An 18,335-nucleotide genomic window follows, 5' to 3' on the forward strand; every position below is an offset into this window, starting at 1 on the left:
TCGTGTTTGAAAGTTGTGAATGTTTACCAGGCTATCAAGTTTAATGGCAAATATAGAATCCTGTGTTTTCTGAAATTAGCACATAGTGACCAGACATTCAGTCCGGACCAGCCAGCACTACAGCTATTGATACTTGTTTTCTCCTCCACTACTCCCATTACCCTGTCAACAATGACAAGATATGAAGATTGATGTTTGGGCGTAGAAAGGGTTGTCCTCCAGTTGAGGTTATCATTAATGTCCATATACCAATAAGCCACAGAGAGCTGTGGTTCAGTTTGGGTACTGGTTCTGTTAATGCAGGTCGTTTCACAGTTTCTTCTCATACATCACTGGTTTCACCATCCTGCATGAGGTTGAATGGCAGCGTAATGGGAGCTCCCACTTCTGTTGAAGTATTATGACTGGCGGGGGCTGTCTCTGTTTGCCTCTCTAGCTAAAAGGAAGCAATTTGTGGTAATAGTGACCCCTGCCCACTGCCGCTGCTCTGTGCCTTTTTAAATGTCCACAATGAATGTCTAAACAGGCCTTTGCTGGTGTGGGTGTCACCCCCCCCCCCCCCCCCTCCAGCTGCTCTCCTCTCTAAGCCTCTTCAGCTCCTCTTCAATCTGGGCTTTTGTGTTTACAGTGCTAGTCTCTCTCTCGCTTTGTCACGTTATTATTTTTCACTTGTCTGTCTCTTGACCAACTAACTGTAAAAGGAAATGTCCCCAATTGACACAGAGGAGATGATTTGCCAAGAATATGAGAGCACAGAGGGTGGGCATTTGAAGTTGACAAACCCCTGCAGCTGTGAAGGCACCAGCTCTCTGAGCTGTCATATACCTGCATTTATGCATCTATGTGCCTGTCTGTGTTGATGGTGACATTGCTCATGCAAGTATTTATTTATTTTTGCAGCAAGGCTCGGTTCATAGATGTGATGTCATTAACCTTTTCAGGACATGATGTCATGTCATTAATGTTTTGTGTTTCAGATGATGTCATAAATGTCTTTTGTTTTTAATCTCTTAGTGTTTTATATGTCTTGCTGCCATGGTGTGGTCAAGGGCAAATCTCTGTGGAGGGGGACAATAATGTTGTTTATTGAACTGTACATTGTATCACTGAGTGGGGTCATTTATGTGTGTGTGCTTGAGCTTATCTCCTTTTTACTAAATGTTACAACATTTATCTTTTACTTGTTCCTCCATCTACCTGGAGAACAGTTTGAATTCAGACCCAGTGATGTACAATTCAGAAACTGCGAAGAGAAACACCTAAAAATCTAGTCTCGTCTTCCCAGTGATTAGTAAGTGTACTGCATCATCTAGGATGAAGAAGTCAGGGAGACTGATGTACTGACTCCTGCTGAACAAGACTAGTTTGTTTGTTTGTTTATTACATGGATCCCCATTAGCTGCCGCCTTGGCGACCACTAATCTCCCTGGGGTCCATAGGGAACATAGTATGTACGGACCACGTGGTATTTGGATTCTGCTTATTGTCAGCTGGTTTCAGCCTCTTATCTCTTTGAAAAAGTAAGGGGCTCATTCACATCCAGACTGTCCAAAAAGCAACAAAACAAGTGAAATTATCTGTTGCTAGGTGTTTTCTTAGATGATGAAAAAAAATGAACAGAGGCCCCAAAGGATCTCTAAGATCAGAAAATTCAGTAAGAAAAGCTTCAATCCATTTTCTTTTACAGCAAATCATTTTGACCACTGATAATACTAGTCTGCGGTTAGTGGTGGACATCTTGGGCCATGCTGTTGGGGTTAAGGGGAAAAAATGATACTTTAACATCTTATTTTGCAGGTAGATTGAAACTAGAAGTCACTAATATAAGTTTTGTGTTTCAGATAAGAGGACAGACAAGTCTGCTGTGTCTGGTGCCATCAGACTGAAGATCAGCGTGGAAATGAAAGGGGAGGAGAATGTGGTTCCTCCTCACGGCCAGTACACCTGTTTACATGAGGTAACCTTCATGATGTGATTCAACATTATGCAAAATTAATGATTGGGGAGATGGAGTATTGCGTTTGCAGGGACACTTAGTAAAAAAATGATAAACTGCTGTGACTACTCTGACAAACTACTGTACCAGTGACTGCACTGTGCAAACATGCCTCCAGCAGTGATAAGGGTCTGTATTTGCTGCCATACGTTGCACAAAGAAATGCCTCTTTTATTACTTGTTGTGACACTGTGCTCCATCACCATAACCTGTTGCATCTTATCTCTCGTGCCACTCACAGAACCTGTTCCACTGCCTGACCGAGGTGAAGAACAGCGGGGTAGTGAAGATCCCACAGGTGAAAGGGGACGAGGCGTGGAAGGTCTACTATGACGACGTGTCTCAGGAGATAGTGGATGAATTCGCCATGAGATACGGAGTGGAGTCCATCTATCAGGCCATGACGTTAGTACCACCCTGATCTATGGCCTTTTACCTCACCGTTCAGTCACTGTCTCATTCGACAGAGTGAAAGGGAGAAGGAGACGAGAGAAGGAGAGCAGAAGGAGAAGAGTAGTAAAAATGTCTCCTCAGCAGAATTAGAGCTTAGGAAACTATTGAGCTCCTAAGTTTGATTGATTAATTGCTGCTCCCCTGGAAAAAAAAAGGTCCTGCCTTGGTCACATTGATTGTGACCACATATAAACAATCTAATTTCCCCTTCTTTCTGTCTCTCTGATCCTCTCTGATTTTGTCCATCCACAAATCTGTCTCTTTCTCTCTCTCTCCGTTTCCCCTGCTCCATTCACACACATTGACACATGCAGAGACACATCACCAGAATCATTAAGTATTGATCAAGGTCATGCAATGTTACACTACTATGCAGTGTTGATGTGTTGGTTACCCCTGCAGAATCTGCAGCATGCATGTAACCTTACGTGAAACTTCAACTTTTTCTTGTCTATACAGGTGTTTTATACAGTAGACATTATAAGAGTATGTGATTTTCAGAAACAGTGTTTCTAATGTAAGATTTGTAATGTAACCACCTGAATACATGGAGATGGGACACTGTCAACTGTTGTGCATTGGTTAAATACAGTATTACTGTATTCCAGCAGACGGTCCAACCATATGACAAGGAGCATTCAGGGAGCTGTGGCTCGATGGACATTATACTTGAACTTGATGTTCACTAAGCTGATCAGGAACTGTTTTAGTTACATTTGGCCACTGCTACTTGGGTCATCGTCCATCTGCTCTAGTCTGAGATTACTTTGAGGTCACCAAAGTTGGGGACAGTAAGAGAAGGCTTTTTACTTAGTCAGCACTGGTTGCAGAGCTTGTTGTGTCTGTAAGCTATATTTTCTGGTGAGCATCTAAGCATGTCATTATGTCTCATAGCAACAACAGCTATTTTAGACAGATTCAAAACCAGCTAAATAAATTCAAGTAATAATCTGTCTGAGCACAACTGTTCCCCTCTATGTGCTGTTATGTTGCTCAGTTTGGGTAGCTATTAAGGCTTTTATCCTCAAGTTTTTCTTCAAAAGGGAGAGTTTCAAATTGGTGTTGTAGAGGAAATCCGCTTCGTCTGTGGAGAGTGTACCTGCGCTACCCTTTAAAGTCAGTAAATTGATGGCATTAGATTTGTACCACAGGCTTTTGAGCATGCCTATTTTTGTTTTCTCACACTAGAAGCACTTCACAGTGTGACCAAAGGACTTTCCTATTTAAACACTATCTTAAAACAAATTCATAGACACCTCAGACCAACCTTGCATTCTTCTGGACCTTCCCCTTATTCAACAAAACTGAGTGCACTCAGCTTGATCAGTATCACCAAATTGGATTAGTGTTATTTAAGTAATTACAAATCCTGACCATTTAATGCAATTGTATTTGTTTTAGCCAAAGACTAAAAATGATGAGGCCATTTAATCTAAACATTGAAATGTTTTGACCATTTAAACTCTAATTAAAGGCCTGGATGAAATAACCAACTATAACAAAAGGCAATAAACTCTTGATATTGTGGATGCCTTTATATATGAAGAAGACCAATTATATTCTCCTATACATGGATGACACCAGCCCTGCACAAATCTGTGAAAAGATGTTCTGTTATTTTTCACAGATGTATCTTTTCAACTGCTTTTTGCTGGAGGGGTTTTTGTCGCTATACGTTCAGCTTTAAAATCCTCTGAGGTTACACCACTGGTTTTCTGGTTTTCTCCTTTCCAGATTACGTGATGATTTTTGCATTGTGTGTGGCATGTTGGACAAATTCCTCTCCTGTCAAACACATGACAGGGAGTCATCTCTTCATTCAGTATTTAAGTATATACAGATCTGCATTCATTGTGTAATGTGAGTTTTTTGCATTCATACGCCCACTCCCACTCTCCATCTGACCAAAGAATGTGCAGGTAGTATTCATCATGCTGCTTTTCATTTTTTGTGAGTAATTGTTTTTTTTCTTGGATTCCTCCTCCTTGCTCCCGCTCCGATTTTTATGAAGCCGTGAAATCTCGTGTCTTATGTTCTGGTAATTCATTACCGTGTGGATCCTTGTTAGATGAAACACAATCCAGGTCAGGCCGTGGCTTCGGCTCTTATGACCTTTACCGTGGAATTTTCCTTAATTGGAATTGCAGGTGTGCTTACGTTGCATTGACGTTGTACTCTGGAGCCTGAATTTCCTGCACTGCTGGTCATAAGACCACACACAGTTTTGTTGCACTCAGTTTTGTCATAACCTGCCAGTTTGTTAATTTCAAATACAAACATCAACAATCACAGCTTTTGTTTGGACTCAGACTCTTGTCCATTGTTTGCCTCTGACTTCAGTAATTCAGGGAGTAATAATGGGATAAGGAATACCTCTTGCCTCACCATTACATTGTGAATAGAGTTTGAGCAGATGTTTTAAATCTCAGATCACCTTTTAAGCTCTCTGTCCTCTGCAGAGTGCACTTGTTGGGCAGTCCCAGTAGCTGACTATGTAATTAGCTGCTGCCTTAGTAAATCAGAGTCTAATTACACACAGATTGTGTTGGCAAAGTGCAGTTTAAATTTGTGCTTTCATGTTTGGAAATCCGGCCATGTGTGTAGCTGAGATGAAGCAATATTGTAAAACGGTTTTGCTTCGTCATCCTGAAATCGCTTAAAATCAAGAAGTGCTTCAACTGTAGTAGCATAAAATAGTCTTGCATTGGATGGTGTCTAATGTTATGTTGTGAAATGAGACCACTGGATCTGGATGTACTGTGTCCTTTGTCATCCTCCTACTGGTCCCATGTCTGAAACATATCACTGGGTTTCTGTTGTGAGCTCTCTAAAGCTTAGTTTAGCTGTTTTGATGATTCTTAAACATCCCACACATCCCACGTTATCAGCCATTGTGTCCACATAAGTGCAACTGCTGTAGCAACATGTGTGTATATAAATAAAACGAGTGAGTCGTGTTTGATAGCTTTGGTGCTGCACACTGGTATGGAGTTGTGGTGTTGCCAGGTGACAGACTATTGTTTTAGTGTGACAGAGTATACTGCAGCAGATGAAGAATTGCTGGGTTATTTAAGTGTAGACGAGTGAAGGAGTAAGTGGCCTTATTACCAACTTTCTCAGGTGGAGTTAATGCTTCAGGCTTGAACCTTATTTAAGCTCTGCGTTTCTCATATCTGCTCTTATTATGCTTCATCAGGAATTTATGAAAGACCCTTCCTCTCTGTTTCACAGAACCTTGACTCCCAGTCACTCCTGACATGATGGCTGCATAAATCACAGCAGCTGCAAAGGCACTCCCACCCTCCTGTGCCACCCCACCCCCTGCCACAACAACCACCAACATACCCCATCCCTTGTGGTCGTTTTTCTTCATCTCACTCCATCAGCACTCCCTACTCTCTACACCTCCCACCCCTCTGTTTCTCTGTCCCTGTCTCTCGTCATCTTTTTCCCATTTCTTACAGCTATCTAAGACCATGAAATGATACAGGCGTGTGCGTGTGCGTGCGTGTCTGTCTGTGCGTATTGTAAATCTCATCCACTGGTAAAAACCAAGGAAGGGGTTATGATAGGACAAGCAACGTCTCCCTCTTGAAAATTGGCTCAGGAGATCCAGCTCTAAAAGCGCCATGGGAATTCAGCGGATGCCATCATCACTCTCTCTGCATCACTCTCTTGCTCGCCTAACCCCAAGTGCTCCTGGGTAATTTGGAGGCTGAAAGCAAAGTAATTAAATAGGCCTCCCGAAGAGAGCGTGTTTGTGTTTCTATTTGCGCGTGTGTGTGCGCATGCATGGGTTTGCACATCGGAAGGGGGGGGGGGGGGTAAATCTGTAATCATTACTCCACATAACTCAGTACCTAACACTTTGGCTTTATGAAGCAATGACTCACTGAGCAAGATGATATTAGTTGCACAATCTTTGTGAAACTAATATCACTATTTGTGTAATAAAAAATATTCATTTAAATGTTAATATCATAGATTTCCCATATTAAAGTCTCATTTTAAAGTCAGTACCAATGTATATCATCCTACAGTTTCACAACAGCATTTTAAACTGAAGTTGTAAACAATATAAATGACCAGCTTTTCGGCTTGACAATAAGATCATAGAATGTAGAACAAAGTTAATGAGCAACCAAATTGTTTTTCCATATATTTATATCTTTAATGCATATCCCCGCCCACTCATTCTCACTTTAATCTCTCAGGCATCTTTACTGTACTGTAAAAAGCATCCAGTGCATCCAGATGTTTGCTTGCTGTGGGTCACGCCGATGGCTGAGAAGGAAGCCCTTATGTATACATTGTCTGCTGCTTTTGAATAAACATACAGATTATTATGCATAAGCATTTTCTCTTTATATCTGGTATTCTATCTGCACAATCTTTTCTGAGCTGTAGGAATGAGGATGGAGCTGGGAGGCTGTTTCAGTGTTCTCTGCACACACTAACACACTTTGTCCAGTGTTTTGCAGGGTTAAAATGAGCATATGCTCTTGACTCAGGCAGAGATCTCTGCTCAAACCAGGTCTCCCAGGCTCCAGCACTTAATTACTGCTGGGTTATGCTGTTGCGTGTGTGTGTGTGTGTGTGTGTGTGTGTGTGTGTGTGTGTGTGTGTGTGTGTGTGTGTGTGTGTGTGTGTGTGTGTGTGTGTGTGTGTGTGTGTGTGTGTGTGTGTGTGTGTGTGTGTGTGTGTGTGTGTGTGTGTGTGGAGGGAGAGAAAGAGAGAGATTGTGGTAAATATGAGGTGGCAAGTGCATTTGTTGCTTGAAAGTGGTTTAAAGTCAGAGGGAGTTAGAATGCTAGTGGAGACAGGAGAAAGGGAAATATGATTTCTTTAAACAGAGGACACCAGGTTTGCAGCAGTGAAAGACCCCTGCTTCAATCCCTCCTCAGGGAGAGATGGCTTGAGTAATTTTAGCACACTGCAGTGTACTGAGGTAAAGTTTGTGCTTGGCTGACTTGTGGATTCACCTCAAGTGTGCACACTGTGCTGGTTTGTCTCATGGTATTTGTTAAAGAGTAAAAGAAACAAACAAGTTCAAAGTGAGAAAGTAAAATACACAACTCTCTTCCTGTCCTGTGATGATGATATCTTAGTTCCCATTGGAACAACTGATTCACTGCCTGACTTACTCCATCTATTACTTTGCAGCTCTATGTTGTTGATAGTAGGTTAAACGGCTTTGATGCATTGCATTATTTGCTACCGATAATCATTAAAGACACTTTTTTTCTACATGGTCGGAGCAGTGAACTTCTTATGCACTAACTCATCCAGCTGAAGTAATTGTATGGAGCACTGAAAATATGCTCTCTGTTTACGAGTTACAAGGTTAAATGATGAAGACATACTGGAATATCTCTGCCCTGCCTTTTGTTTTTTGACTGCTGTGGTTTCTGCATTGCAGAGCAATGAATAGAGAGATACCATATGGCAGCTTTTTGAGCCATACTCTATATTGAAAGGAAAAGTTATCTTAGTGATGAAAAATATTTCTTGTAATCTTTCTCAGCACTGTGTACTCATGGATTTTGAGAGTTTCTAAAGGGCACATTGATTGCTTCCTCATTCTCTTCAAGTGTCTAGTTGACATCAAGTCTCATCTTGTTATATTGTATATTGTTTTCTTTGTATGTTTGTTTACTGATCCATGTTGTCCCTGAATGTCCTCATCACTGTCCCTCATGCTACATTGAATAATAGCTGTTTATTTTTCCCCTGCAGGCATTTCTCCTGTCTGTCCGCCAAATACATGTGTCCTGGTGTGCCAGCAGTGATGAGCAACCTGCTTGCTAATATCAATGCCTACTTCGCCCACACCACCACCACCACCACAACCACTGCCTCTGCTTCTGACCGATTTGCTGCATCTAACTTTGGAGTAAGTGCTTCTATTCTTATCTTGTAGTCTAATGCTGAATAAAAATGTGTAGTGTTCAGTGTCGAGACTTAAATAACACCTGTTACTATCTTATGTTCCGTCTCATTTTTTGTCATCACTCCTTTTAGCCATAGTTAAAGGTAGGGTTGGAGATCCTATTCTGGAGCATTTTTACTAAGCTGTTTGAAATCCTCTTCACACTCTGATTGCAACCAATTAATTAAATGCTTTTTCACAAAAATGAAAAAAGTCAGTCACCCGGGGGACGGACAATCCTGTAAAAACATGATGTAATCATCTTGAACACGATGTTAAAGTCAATTGGATCGTGATGTGTCAATCAAGCTGCCGTCTCTGTCCCTCCCTACTGCTCTACTGCACTAAACGCATGCGCAATCAGAGTCTTCAACGAGTTACGACCTTGGAAAAGAAAATGCCAGTGATCCAGTGTACCACATTGAAGTCTGGTAGGTGGGAATCTACCTCTAAGCGTGATGCTGGATGGCTTTGTTATGATGTTAGGTGTTTTCTTTCACTGAGCCATGAGAAAAAGCTGGAGAAAAGTTAACGATGCTGCACAGTGACACGCGACAGTATCACGGAAAGCAGCGTCACTGACATTGGGATTACATTTGATCGCACCACGAGAGCGACACCTTCGCGGCTTCACCTTGATGTGTACCCAACACCGAACAAGCGTTGCGTGTTCCTGCGCTCTGGAGGTGTGGCTTCAGAGAGAAGTCTGAGGAAAGGGGCTTGGACTTTTGACGTGTGTATGAAAAATGTGGCCTACTAGAACCGTTTTTCCAGGATCTCCAACCCTACCTTTAATCATTTTTCAGTTATTTGTCTAAAATAGGTTGTGCACTTGAAATCAACAAAATCTCAGAGGTGGCCAGTGCTTTCTGATTGAATTTTTAATAAGCTAATGTTGCAAGGCATCAAGTAATATTTGATAGAGTCTGGCACAAAAGTAAATCACAAAAAATTGTTCCAGGAAGTACAAATGAATCACTGCAGAAAAAAGCAGTGGTATGGTCCATGCAGTTATAAATTTTTAGGCCCAGTGCTTTGGGTGTGGTGACACTTTGAACTGATTGATGTAATTTCTTTCCTGACAGAGGGAGAAATTCGTCAAATTACTGGATCAACTTCATAACTCATTGAGGATCGATCTCTCTAAATATCGGGTATGTACAAGTGTTTTTTTTTAATCTTCGTTCATGGGACTTGGGGCATGGGACTGTCACTCGAAAATAAGTTTTTTGGTTGTTTTTTTTAAGTTTAAGTTTTGTCCACATATTGCCTGGTGGGACTGCATTCTCATTGGATATTAAAATGTGTCTCTGTTTTACACATTGCAAGCAAAATCTTTCAGTGAAAATGCAGGTTGCGTGCCATTTTGACTGAAGTGTTGCCATTAAAGCCACCTGCCATCTGCTTGATTTGATACAGGCTTCTAGTTTGATTCAACTCTGTTTACAGTACACTGTGTGCTTTCGTTATCTGGCATGCAGCAGCAATCCATTTACACTTTGCATTTAATGCCAAATTTGCGTCTGTTGCCCTCAAAACATGGTTATTGACTGGATTCTTCTCCTTCTTGGATTCAACTCAATCTGTATTTTATGCCCCCTTTGAATCTTACGGTGCACTCCCACAGGATCCACATTAATGCCATGTGTAATGTTTTACATTTAATATCAGGATTATGCTGAGGTAAATGTCATAGATATGTTGATGTCACACCAATGGCATTTGGTAATGTCTCGTGCCACACTTGTGGCATTTAGTATATGGTTTTGAAGACTGTGGCATTAAACTGTGATATCATGGGGGATTTTTGAAATATATACTCATAAAAATCTTTGATTACACACAAAAAGACCCAGAGACAGAGACATGCTGTGCATTGTTGCTCAACAAAAACAGGAAGAGGGTCCTGGATGAAATTTCATAAATTGAATTTGCATGTGTGAAGGGGAGCTTTGCCATCTCAAGAAATACTGGTCCCAGTGGTCCATTTATTAGACCATTTAGTGAGTTTTTGGACACTTTGTAAAATCTGTAAGATATGCACCTTCATATCTGTATATTCAATAGCATCTGTAGAATGATTTGATGTTGGCTAGCCTAGTGCTATTATTAAAGCAACTACGAAGAACATAAAAAAAAAAAAAGTTTCTGCTGATATCTCTGTGTGACCTCCAACAGCAAATGAGGCTATTTGTGGAAGGATAAGCTAGTATTTCTTAATAGTGTAACTATACCTTCTGGAGGCAGTGGTAGGGTCGGGCCACTGGACGAAATGATTTACACACCTGGCGTGGCTATAAATTAGCATTGAGTTGTTGCTACGCTATAGCCAGTAAAACCGAGCTCAATTTCATTGCTATATTTTCATCATGGCTGATACTGGATCAGGATCCACAAAGAGAAACCTACCGCTTTTGTCTACAGGGGTTGCTAAAATCAACACAAAATGAAAGTCCTCGTAGTTAGGGTTGGGGTAGCTTTAAAAACAAAGGACATACTAAGTAAAATTTACATATATTTTATTTCACTTCATGCTTAATATTTTGGCTCTCAAGCTTCTGTATCCAAAGTTTGAGGCTTCATGATTATAATATTATTAAGTGTTTGCTAGATAACCATGCAAACTGTACTACAACCAACTACACTACAGACTACAAGTGAGTGCAGCACAGAAAGCAAGGATGAGACAAATGTCCAGCAGGAATTTCCACTACCTTTCAGAATGTGAAATCATTAGGTTTCTTATCAATGTACAATATTAGAAAGATATGATATGCATAGTTACCTGTATAAAAAAAGAAAAAAAATAATCAAATTTTTCCTCCCCCTACACATCCTCTGGGAAATGCATTTGCTACATAAGAACAGCCATAGTGACATTTCATCCCCCATTGGAGTTGTTCACACTTGTAGACCTATTTGTCGTATGAGATGGCTTCATTCTTCACGGCCATTTGCGTTGTGATTTCCAGTGAATGATGAGCATAAGGCAACATAAGGAAGCTTGACTGTACTGCTCTATATGGAGAATTTTATTTTACGGCCTGACCTGTTATAGACATATCATGTATGTGTGAGATGCAAACTGCTGACTGTCACCGTTTGATGGTCTTATCAGGCTACAGGCAGTCGGTGTCTATGAATCTCTTTGTGATGAGCCGTTTGGCACAGTCTTGCATCACATGTTGTCTTGCACTTTTTCTTTTTGTCGTATGTTCACTGACGGATACTAAATCTGCTTAGTTGTGTGGTAAACTGGAATAAAATATTAGAACCAAGACATACCAAAATAATACCTAAACTAACTGTAAAATTGCATTTAACATTTAAATCCTAATAAGGATGAACATTATTTCAAAGATCAATCAAACACTATTACAAGACCTTCACTCAAAACATATAATAAAATGTTCCAGTTAAGCAAGTGGTAGGCTATAGATTTATGGAGCTATTTGTCACTATTGCTACATGGCTAACATTAGCATTTAGTCATCACCAGGGTCAAAGCTTCAGTTATCACTGCATTTACAGGGCAAGAGGTTTTAATATCCTGTGAACAGTGCTATGTCTTCAGCGCAGCCTGGATGCTACAGTGACTGTTAATAGAAAGTGACTGAAAGTCCGACTGGGCTGGAGCTAGTTGGTCAGCATGCTAACTTGCATGAGTGAAAAGAGAGCTACTCCATCCCTGGATGCAGAAAGATCTTGTTGAGTAGAAGAATGGATTTTGATGCTGATCTTACAATGGGTGTTTTTGATAGACAAGTAAACCACTGTTGAAGATACAGGGAAACATGCAAATAACTTTTTTAAATAACCTAAAAAAAAATACACAAATGATCTAACCATACATTTTTCTCTATCAATATACAGTATGTCTCTCTCAGGCCACTAAGGATGCCTCAGTATGTTACTCAGGCAGATTGAAATTGTGACATACAGCACATAATCTTCCAGAACAATTCCAGAGGAGAGTAATCCTGTTAGACACCACACACCACCGCACACCACCACACAAACACACCCAGGCACTGATTTGCCTGACCCTATGTACACACATGTACATACACCTTAGCTCACATGCAGGAACATAATACAAACGTGAGTGCTGCATGCGGACATGCACACATGCTTTTATCTCTCCCTCGCCGCCTCGCTTTCACACAGACAAAACCACTATCTCTAAAATACCCTCCCCCAAATGTGCAGGCATCCCTACTGGTGCTCACTGACTCACACATGCACCTGAGCAGCCAAAGACGCACACATCGCCACACTGCCTCCCAGCTGGTGGTGTTACACGCTCAACTGTAACTGAAAGATGACCCTCTCACCTTTAATGTGACACAAAAGGCAGCGTGTCATCGAGTGGGTGATTGCTCTAGTTCTCCTGCTCCTTGTCACAGCTCGCTGTGTGAAGCCACATGTGATTACAGAGACACACCCTGATAGCAGTAGACCTGCTGTCTGCTTGCAAAGGCAAACTCGACAGGATGAGAGAAGGGACAGTACATAGTGAGAAAGAGAAAGGACTCAAGGGGGACACAGAATTAAGTTGCAAATAGTGAGGGAGGGAGAAAGAGGATTTGGAAAGAGCGGTGGATGAAACAAGCTGAGAAAAAGAGAGAGAGCTAGAGAGGAGATTTGGATAAAGAGAGGGAGAGCTGTAGGGAAGAGGAGATGGATTTGGAAAAGACAGGAGGAGGAGCAGATGAAGAATGGAAGGAAGCACGCTCGGTGGATGACAGAGAGGGAGAGGGAGGGTTAAGTGAAGGAGAGATGGCCCTCTTGTATTTTCAGATGGCCTGGCTGTCTGGCGATAAAACCTTCACTGAGACCAGTCACAGAATATCACATTGGCTTCACCTGCCAGCACTGCCCTGCTGCTCTCTTGTCAAGCCTGCCACAGGCCAGTGGTCCATGCACACGCGCACGTGCATACACACGTACGCACACATTCACACAGACTGTTCATACTCTCACTTTTTGAAGCCGTCCCATAGAGCCAGCCTGCCGCTATTCGACAGTAATACGATTCAGATCTGGCTCCTCCGCCCGCTCACCGTATGGATTTCCCTATAATGACATTCTGAGGGGGATTGAGTTTGCTTTTGTAAAACAGAGGGCCTGAATCAGCAGAGAGGGACCCACACTGCTGCTGCCACTCTGCATTTTGCTACATATGTGTTTCTTCACTTTAAACTTTATTCTCACAGCCCTCATGCACAGTGACACCTTGTATAGGCTGTCTGTCCCAGCTGGGATTTAAGGGTTTCTCTGGGCTGGACATAAAATCAGAGTATTCAGAACACGCTGCAAGGGATTTGGGCTGGCTCAGTTTAGTTTGATATAAAGTGATGTTTGTTCAACAAGAACCCCTGGGAGGTGTGTGCTATTCTCTTAAAAAAGGAACTCACTGCAGAATTACCGTGGGACTTTAGAGAAAAGGTTACTTAATATAAACAGTTGGTTTATCCTGTGTGATAAACAAGGCTCTGCAGCCTTCTCCACAGAGTGAAATACTGTAGTTGTTTTAGGCTACACCTGTACAACTACACAGAGATGTTCATAAAGCTGATAAAGCATAAATCAGTGCCATTCCCATGATAGCACTATACTCTGTCATAGAAACATACAACCAGCCTATGTCATCCTCATATGACACAGATATCATTTTCTATTTTCTGTTCGACGAAGGGAATATTCAGGGAACAAAGCTGCATCAGCATTGTTGCAAATATTCGAGATAATCTCGTTCTTTGCGGAGCAAAACCTGAATAATCCTGAGCTAACCCTTTTTAAATTTGTGACAGACAATGTGGAAATTCGAGCGCAGGAGACAAGCCAGTATAACCTTTCATAGAGTGCACAAGATAAGGCACCTGTGCCAACTCTGACGGACTAAAAAAAGAAGAATTATAAAAGTTATTGAAAGGGCAAAGGATTCAAAGTCAAAAATGCAGGAAGTTCTGCTCTTAAATTATCAATAATCATATAAACATACCTTCTTAGCATAGTCCAATAGCAAGGATGATGACATAAGCACTGACTTATACTCTGTGATGTACACCTTAACTCAGGATGGTCAGGGTGACCGTCACAGTGTTCCCATGGCAGTTTGTAGTTCAGTGCTTTTGATCTCTTTTAACACATGATTACCTGCACTCACTGCAGTTGTTCCCTGGTATTTGACCTGCCATTATTCAGCCACTGTAATCTGCACAGGGCATAATAAACGGTCATCCGTTTCACTTCCAACGTTCGACCTGTTGTTACATCATCAGTATCTACAGTGCATTCAGATGTTTTTCAGACAATTTCCTGCTGGCATCCCTGTGTCATCTTGTTGGCATGGTTTAGGTTTTTGCTTTGTTTCCCCTGAACCTCAGATCCTGAGCTCTTTGTTTTCACCCAGGATTACTCCATATTTTCTTGCATCCATCTTTGCCTCGATCCTGACTAATCTCTTAGTCCCTGTCATGGAAAAATATCCCCACAGCATGAAGCTGCCACGGCTGTGTTTGAGGATCAGGATGACGTTAATAAGGTGATGCTCAATGCCTGGTTTCCACCATTAATACTCTGTGGAAATTAGATCACATTGTTCAATATTCATTTCATCAGACCAGAGGATCTTACTTCTCACAGCCTGAGAGTTGTTGAGGTGCCTCTTGGCAAACTCCCAGCAATCTGTCATGGGCCTCACAGTTAGGAATGGCATCCATCTGTCCACTCGACCATGTTGTTACTGATGGCTGCTCTTATATAAGGTTCTCAGACCTAGCCTTAATGTCTATCTCTTTCGATCTGAGTTCAGGTGTGAATGCATTTGGATGGGGTCTAGACCACATTTGACCAAATTCTTTTAATAGTATGACAGCAAATGTGTCCTGGGCATCAACCTACGCAACTGCCTTCCTCTGCCACAGTCTAATTAGTCCCACCACGGTTTCATCATGAACCTCAAAATATTTTACTATTTCAATCCTTTTGAGTTTATATCCCTTCCACTCCCTCTTTATTCTTTCAGTCTTGCTCACACACTCAAACACATTGACAACAGACCCGTGTGTCATTGTCAGACTCGCTAAAAACAGCAAGCACATATTGAGTGACGAAGTGTGATCCGATCACAAGTGGTCACTTAAAGCAGAAGTAAGTGATATATTTGTGTTAATATAAGTCTTAAATAGTTATATCTTCCGACAGCAATCACTTACATAGAGTGTTTGGTCTGAAACACGGGTCTGTCAGTCACTCTGCTCTGCTCTGAGCCGAGGAGAAAACATTTATCGTATCCTACAGTTTTTATCCAATGAGGAGAGAGAACGGCATGCAGGGCTGTGTGGTGCAGCCAAGGAACGCCGTGAATGTGGCGACGTAGGGACGAGGACTGTTATGGTGCGTTCAAGGAAACTCGTGTTTTTCCGACCGTGAAGTCGTACCAGTTCGATCTGGTACGAGTTCACCGGTCGGAAGTTACGAGTGGCCGTTATAGTGACTTTCACCGGTAAAACAGGTCGGAAAAACACGAGTGGGTTGCCTGGAACGCTACAAAGTCGTAAGTTGTGACTTGAAGCTGTAATTTACGATTTCAAAAGCCTGCCTGGAACGCAGCATTAGCGAAAACGACCGGACCACTTACTTCTGCTTTAAGATGCATGTGGAGATGCATCTTTATGTCAGGTGTTAACTGACTGGGTTAATTAGCAAGCAATGGCAAGTTTCGTCTGTCTGTCAATCTCCTCTAGCACAGTATCTAATGCTCAAGGATTAGCGCTGTCTGTAGCAATAGTTAGGAGTGGACTTGCAGAACTTTTTCTTTTCTTTTTTTCTCTTTTTCACAGACAAGAGAAAAATGAATTTTGAAACATGATGCTGGAAATCTTTAAAGAATTATCCTGGCAAACAATTAAAAATACATACAAACTTAACTTCCCTTGCTTCTCAAACACATTGACAACAGTGTGTGTGTGTCACTGTCACTTGATTCAATGTGGAGTACTACATGTTGACCGATCAGAAATACTCTCACTTTCTGTAGGCTATGCCCTATAAGAAGCTGGATACTGTAGTTAATTGGAGTGGGTTTCATGTACCATTGCTGACCTTTCTTTAATTTGATGATAAAAGCAGTTACTTTTTGAGTTCAGCACTCAGAGTAGGCACTGGTCCCACAAAGTATTCAGTGTAGACGACAAAGAAGGAAAAGCTCATCAGCATCACTCAGTCTTCTTCCCATCTTATAATGGACTTTCTGTCATCTTTGGACAGCAGTGCTGATGTTGTCTCTACTTTTGGCGCAGAGATGGATACTTTGTTTCTTTAGTATGCCCGCCTGTAATAAATCTGTCCCTCTTTCCTTTAGTCTTCTGCTGATGAAGTTGGAGTTATTACTGGTCTTTGTATACTCAGACATAGTAGCTGTAAGAGCCAGTCACAGCTCTATACACTCTTGTTGCTGCTTCTATAGAAACAGCTAACCTTGAGAGCAGTTATTTCTACATCGAGGGACTTACTGTAGGCTTTTTTATTTGTAGCAATGGAGAAAGGCTGAATTACATTTTACAGTACATTCAGTTCACAAGTACAAGCTGTGCATCAGTTTAAAATATCACAAATTTAACAGTGAATACTCCTTTGTGAACCCTTACCATTTGCAATCAAAAGAGGCTGTCAAATATGAAATTGAATTGGTTGATGAGATCATAACATTTTGTAAGTAGACATTTGGTTTTTGTGAGGAACCCAGCAGCCACAGAGTCGGTGAACACTTGACTTACCTCAACTTCAATCATCATAATTGTACAGCTGGATTGCCTTTTTCATGTTAATTAACAGACTGGATAAGGCTACACTGTGAAGTATTTGTCCATTTAAATGTATAGAAAATGATATAACATTTTATTGTGTTCATTTTAGTCAAACAGTGGATCACACCTCCACTATCACTGGAAGGCAGACTAGCAGTAGTGATAATTGCACATTTCAGCTCTCTGATCGAGGTGTCAGTGCTTCTACTGGAAACGCAAGAGAGCTCAGATTAGTTGGACATTACTTCAGGGGTGCAGGTGCTTTAATGGATTAGCTGACTTCATTTTTCAGAATTACTTTTTAGCAGCAAAATCACATTGCATTCTTAATTGGTTTCACCCAATAAAATATCAAATTCCTATAAACAAAATAGGCAAATAAAAGACATTTTGAACTATTGCAATAACTGTTCGAGCACTGTGATTTCAGGGTCTGTGCAGACAGCAGCGTTCAATGTTGCAGTGGGGGCTACAGTACAACATCCAAAGGGGACTGATTGTTTCTCTTGTGTCTGAAGGCTAAACACACATGAGGCTCAGGTTATTGTAGAGAAATGTCATTGTCAGCAGAGAGGGAAAGGGTAGTGAGTGACTGATGGCTCTTATGGGCTCCATGCTGTGAGTGAGACAGGTGTCAGTACCGTAGCTGAAGGATTTCTGTGAAAAGGCATCTGGATGAGTCACGATCCTCAGGTTTCTTAAACATTTCCAAATTTTAGATGAATTTAATCTTTAAGCTGAAAACACATGATGAAATACCCCAATAACTACTGTTTGTGATGCAAACTGGCTGCTGTCTTATTTCACCATCAGCAGCTAAATATAGTTTAACTGGTCCACTTTTGCCTGCGCAAGATGCTTGTCAAGCTTGTTTGCCTGGAGGCAGCTAAGCATGTTTTTATTGGGGCCTACACTTTCACCTCTAAACTAGACTATTCCTCATAATTCTGTGTCTAGAGAAATAGACTGTAAGCTCTCAGTAGACAGCTGACTGTCTGTGAGGCATTAGTGGGCCATCTGCATTTGTTTCCACTCTGTTGGTTAGCTTTGAAGACCAGTTACCGGTTTGTGTTGGACAATTATTTTTGAAAAGTCCTGCTCCTGTTTTGTGGTTGTTGTTTGTTTTTAACTCGATCATTATCTT

The 18,335-nt window shown here is 41.4% G+C and overlaps 1 protein-coding gene across 1 annotated transcript in view; it reads left to right on the forward strand.

The window, feature by feature from the left end:
• Positions 1-18,335, forward strand: part of unc13c (unc-13 homolog C (C. elegans)) — a gene marked incomplete at both ends in the record, with an annotated part of 91,809 nt that overhangs the window by 26,408 nt on the left and 47,066 nt on the right. Inside the window, 4 exons of the mRNA XM_083994036.1 lie at positions 1,842-1,957; positions 2,238-2,401; positions 8,186-8,342; positions 9,464-9,532. Coding sequence (XP_083850162.1) covers positions 1,842-1,957; positions 2,238-2,401; positions 8,186-8,342; positions 9,464-9,532 — 506 coding nt within the window. The remainder of the gene's footprint in view (positions 1-1,841; positions 1,958-2,237; positions 2,402-8,185; positions 8,343-9,463; positions 9,533-18,335) is intronic.

The sequence above is a fragment of the Trachurus trachurus genome (genome assembly GCF_905171665.1).
Source record: "Trachurus trachurus genome assembly, chromosome: 3".
NCBI lineage: Eukaryota > Metazoa > Chordata > Actinopteri > Carangiformes > Carangidae > Trachurus > Trachurus trachurus.